The sequence below is a fragment of the Phlebotomus argentipes genome, unplaced genomic scaffold (genome assembly GCF_947086385.1).
Source record: "Phlebotomus argentipes unplaced genomic scaffold, Phlebotomus argentipes genome assembly contig_5, whole genome shotgun sequence".
Lineage (NCBI taxonomy): Eukaryota > Metazoa > Arthropoda > Insecta > Diptera > Psychodidae > Phlebotomus > Phlebotomus argentipes.
The window spans coordinates 2,787,053-2,792,464 of record NW_026776165.1 but is presented as its reverse complement, the minus strand read 5'-3'; the positions used below and the strand labels follow the sequence as shown (position 1 = coordinate 2,792,464).

The window sequence follows — 5,412 nt, the reverse complement described above, 5'->3', positions numbered from 1 at the left end:
GGCACATGAATGGGAAGGAGTGACCGGGAAGTCGTCAAGATTCTGTCACCTCTTTCACTATTGCCAAATTATTTCACTCTTCCGTGGCGAATTTGCCAGCGAGAGAGAGAGGGCTGAACAGAAGCTGAGGGGTTGCATAAGTCCCTCTGGACGCTTGTGACCGTTTTGTCCAGGTGCAAAGGGGTGGAGATTCCCAGGAGACCACGAAGGGTGATGGAGGAAGGGTGGCCACCACTGTCCGAATATATTCTCATATCTATTGTGTGAGGAACTTGTATACCATTACAAAAATTCCCGTAAATTTATACGCAATTTCAAATAACGAAACGAAAAAAGTCATTATTCCTTTTAAATATTTATCCATCTTTAAATATAGAGTTTTATATTTCTCTTGTTCAAACTGAATATCATTAGTCACTACATCTATACTCTGCCTATTTCCTAGATTATCTATAATTTTCCACAATATTTTCTTCTCTTTATACTTCTTGTTTTTTTTTGGTTAATTACACAGATATTCTTTTAGATTTCTATATTTCTTTTTAAATTATTTGTTCAGTGTTAGTGATTAATCCCTGCCAGTTTTTCTTTGATTCAATTATTTCCATGATAAAATATATATAGTGGATCCCTATTTTGTGGCTCTCTGCGCAACGAGGTGATCAATATACTGAGGAGTATTCTGATTATTAACCCATCAAAGCCATTCGGTTTGACAGCAATCGTGCAACTGTTGAATCAACCTTCACACGCAGAGAGTCTAAATATATTCTCTGCCTTTTAGCTAAGCTTTGTGTCTGTAGCTCAATTTACCCGTATTTTTAGTAGAGTGAGTCGAGGCTGGTCGGCAGCCGCGGTGAAGACGTGGCGATGTTGTGTCGCCTGATGCACAGCGCCGCGGCGTCATCGAGCTCATCGAGATCGTCATCGTGGGAAGCGGGCGGCGATGGCGGCGACGACCGAGGCGAGTGCATGCTGAGGTCTTCGGGCTCCGTTTGCTCGGGCTGCAGGTGGATGAATTGCGGCGGCAGCCGGATAATCTGGCGGATGTCGCGGCTCTTGCGGTGCCGCCGCTCGCCGTCCAGCGCATCGTCGTGGAACGGTGGCGCGCTGTCGTCCGACGAGGCGGACTTGTTGTCCGACGCGGCGGGGCTCAGCACTGGCGTTGGCGGGCTCGTGAGGCTGCACTTGTGCGAGTTCAAGTGATGCGGCCGGCGGAACCTGTTGTGGCACACTTCGCACTTGTAGGGCTTCTTGCCCTTGTGCAGCAGCATGTGCGCCTTGAGCTGATTGGAGTCTGAGAAGCGTGATTCGCAGTGCTCACACGGGTACGGCCGCTCGCCGGTGTGCACTCGCAAGTGGCGGCGCAGATTGGCCACTTGCACGAAGCGCCTGTCGCACTCTTCACACTTGTACGGCTTCTCGCCCGTGTGCAGCCGCATGTGCGTCTTCAGATGGTGATCACGCGTGAAGCGCTTCTTGCATTCCGGACACTCGAACGGCTTCTCGCCCGTGTGGGTCCGCTCGTGATTCTGCAGCACGTGCTTGTAGCCGAAGGAGCGCTTGCACGTCTTGCACGTGAACACCTTGTCTCTCGTGGGGTCCTTCGTGCTGGACGTGAGCGCCGGCGGATGCTCTCCAGACCCCGTCGACTGTGGCGATGAGCCGGACGTTGGCGGCGAAATTGGCGCCTCGGCAGTGTCCATTGGTGACGAAATTATGTCCTTTCGCACGCTAATCTGTCGTCGCCGCGGCGCACTTTTCCGCCCCAAATCCGCTGTCGTTGTTGAAACTATGTGATTGTTGTTCGTGAACTTCTTCGTGGCGCTTTTGACACTGAGCGCCGGCGACAAGGGGGAAGTTGGCGGCGGACTGCCGCCCGCCGGCGGCGATTGGCTCCAGGCGCTGAAGAGCGGATGAGTCTGGAAGAAGGGCGAGGCGGAAGCCAGGCTGGACATCGGGATGCCCAGCAGAGCCGCGGCGGCGGTCTGATTGGCCAGGAAGTGTGGCGCCAGCATGCTCATGGCGGACGCCGTGGTGGGAATGAGGCTGGAATACATGGAGGCGGTGTTGTTGTTGCTGATTGGCGGCGATAGGTTGCGCTCGTCCTCGTGCTTCAGGCCACCACTCAACGCCCTGGCCGCTGCCAAGCCTGTGCGCGAAGGGGAGAGAAAGACAAGGGTTAATTGGAGCGGTGGTAATTATGCAGAGAGAAAGGGTTCGCTATCTTCACGCCAATTTCCGCTCCTGACGACAATGACAAGCGCGGAAATACCGGGAAATGCTCAGCATTAGCGAATTTCCGATTTAAATGAGCAGCAATTATTTAGCATTGCTAATTATGGGGTGAATCTAATCATTTATTTACATTGATTAACATCGATTTTGATGAATTCACTAGAAATCAGGCATTTTTCCAATATTTTCCAGCGAAGGGTTTAATATTTCATGACTAACAAATAATTTCCAATAAAACTACCCAATAAGTGTTTCAGAATTGATTTGCCACCCTTAGATTCAGTTTATTTCACACAAAAGGATTCGCAGAAAACTGCAAAATTCAATTGATCTCTCGAGCCGTTTTCCCACCCCGCAAAGCGCCAAATATAATTTCTTATTAGATTCTCTCCAGCTCAATCATCATTGTTCGGGGAGGGACAGTGTCAAAATGGGCCTCCCAAAAGTGCACGCAACCACCCCGAGGGACGCATTAGCTGAATATTCGCAATTCAGTGGTGCCCATGTTATGTCGATTTTCAATTTTCGCGTCAAGTTTTATCACTTGTTATCACCTCTTTTATGGCTCTGGTGACCTCCTTCGGGGACCAAGTGAGTGAAAGTGAAAATTGTCATCTCCCGGGCAATTTTCACTTTTCATCCTTCACAATGGCTTTCCATTTCCACGCTGAGGGGATGTTTAGACAATGGCTGTTGAAATTGCAGACACAAAATCGTGACTTTCGCAACCATTTCTCTGTCAAATTTCGCACGGCGATTTTACCCCAAATCTTGACTGAAGACTTCTGTACTTCGGGTCGTGATTGGAGGTTTTTCTTCTGACTTCTACGCGTGTCAGAACACATGATTTAGTTGGCTTTTGAACCTCAAGTAATGAACTATATAAAAGACTGCTGTAACTCAATTTTCCGCCTCCCTTCAGCCCCTAAATGGAAAAGCCTGCACTTATGAGAATCTATGATGTATGTTTGTGTGTGTGTGATGTGCAGCTCCTCGAGCACACAAGGAAATCGCAAATGGGAATATTCGCGACGCAAAATCACCCCCGTGGGATTTTCCGCAACATGAATGAAGATGAAAGTGTGTTCGGCATTAGCATAAAAATACAGAGCGCGCGAATTGATAGCCGGCATCTCCACATGTGAGGCGAAAAGGCCACACAATTGCCGAGAAATGTGTGCGATATGCGCAACAATGTCAACAATTTCGGGGGGGATGGTGGCGAGGGGGACGCGCGCGCCCCCAAAAGAGAAATGTGTGCCATGTGAGAGAGAGGAAAGCTCTCGTGAATATCTCATTTTTCTCTTTCCACCCACAAAAAAGAAAGCTCGGGAGAGCGCCTGAGTTGTAAGAATGAACTTTCACTCGTCCCAAACTCTCACATGGGGTTGTTGTTCCTCCTCTTCGTCTTCTCCTTCGCCGCTTTTTCGGGGGGGGGGAGGGTGGGCGGCAGTGTGTGCGTGTACACAGGCAAACGGAACATGTGTGTGGTTGACGCTTGATGCACATTTATCGAATTGTGTGTGGGGGTGGCAAGGGGTGGAATGTCTCTCGGAGGGTGGATTTGCCGACGGCAGGCGAGACGCTTGAATTGCCCTCGTCTGTTGCTTCAGCATTTTGCATATATTCGTGACGTGAGCTTTTATGTGTGAGCGCGTCCGGGTTTGGGGAGAGCCTCCAAAGGGTGCCGGCTTTCCGGAAGAGTGGGAGATTGGGGTGGATATTGAGGGATATTGGGTGAAACATGTGATTCTATTTACTCCGCTTTCATTCACAGATTCTCAGGCTTCTCCAGGCCAAAGGAGCCCCACAAATTCATCCACCACGAACTGTTTCGCGTCCCAAAGACAAATATGATGATGAATTCATATTTTTCCTCACACTTGCCAGCGACTCTTTCTCACATCACACCCGAACCTTGCGACCACGGAAGCGGTTGAGGGTGTTAAAAATTGAGAGAAATATCCCATATCTTTTCTCCCTGAATCCCGATACTCGACCATAAATTCATCTTCAGGACGCAGCGAACATGTGTTTCTCGTCGCGCTGCTCGAGAGCAATTTGCTCCTTCGGGGACATCAGGAAGTCACATTTGCGGGTCTCGAGGACTCAAGTGCCTCTTCTCCAGGTCCTCGAGAGACATACTCAATTAGTCCAGAGGGCATCTCGCTCAAGTGGCGGATCTGCGCGAAAAATGACGAGATCTCCATCTCGCTCTCGCCTAATTTCCCGCAGCCATAAGATATACAACCCACTCCTTTTAATCATAGCCGCGCGTGAAGGGTGCGGAAAAATCCATAAAGAGGGTTGCCGGAGACCTGAAGATGCGCGCTCCTTAATCAGTTCATCTCGCTTTCACCCCTCATTTGGGGTGGTAGGAAAGAAAAGAAGCTCCACAGGGAGAGCCATTAAGTGAAGGGAGAAAAGATTCTTCGCGATTCTCTACCCTTCCGTTCGTCTAGTTAGGCGAAAGGCCCCTCCCGACGCTCGTCCTCTGACTCAAGCGACGTGCCTGAGTTGTCACGTCAAGTCAAGCAAATTAGCTAGATTGAAGATTGAATTGCAAGTGATATTCAACTTGAGTTCAATTGCAACTTGTCCAGCAGAGATAATTTTTTTTTTATTCTTCATTTACTTATCCTCACTAGACTATCGAACTATGTTTTAAGGGTGTTTCTAAATCTGCTGTTCTTCAGCTTCATCTCATCAGATATTCAACAATTTCCCTGGAATCCTTGCAACCCTAAGAGCCAACCCTCGAAGGAAGCTCACCGTTGTGTAAGTCTAATTCACAAAGCTAATTGAATTCACTCTCAAAAGCGCACTTACGGATGGAATTTGACATTAATTAGGGGTCAAGGGGTACTTTGGCATAGGATGGACTCACCTCTTGCTGCCTGCGCCTCCTGAAGCAGCGACAAAGCCATGGCTTTGTCCAGTTCTCGCCGAAAATCAGTCACCTTTCAGGCTATTTCTTCCACTTTAGCACGCAAATAGTTCTCTCCGGCCCCTCTAAGCGTCTCCTTACCACATTTGTGTGGGATCAGCGACCGTGTCTCGGGGGTCCTCCAAGGAGCTTCGGTACGCGCACTATTCACAGGCTTCGGCAAAGGGAGAGCTTAACACTTTTTCCTCGCGAAATGATTATAACTGGTCAGCTGGTGTGGGGATTCC

The 5,412-nt window shown here is 49.2% G+C and overlaps 1 protein-coding gene across 1 annotated transcript; it reads right to left on the bottom strand.

Annotated features, from left to right (window-relative positions):
* Positions 1-318: 318 nt before the first annotated feature.
* LOC132266162 (protein krueppel) lies at positions 319-5,165 on the bottom strand. The gene is made up of 2 exons (XM_059767014.1): positions 5,126-5,165; positions 319-2,152 (listed from the first exon to the last, which is right to left on the bottom strand). The coding sequence occupies exons 1-2, from the start codon at positions 5,163-5,165 to the stop codon at positions 822-824; spliced, it is 1,371 nt and encodes a 456-aa protein (XP_059622997.1). The 3' UTR covers positions 319-821.
* Positions 5,166-5,412: the final 247 nt, after the last annotated feature.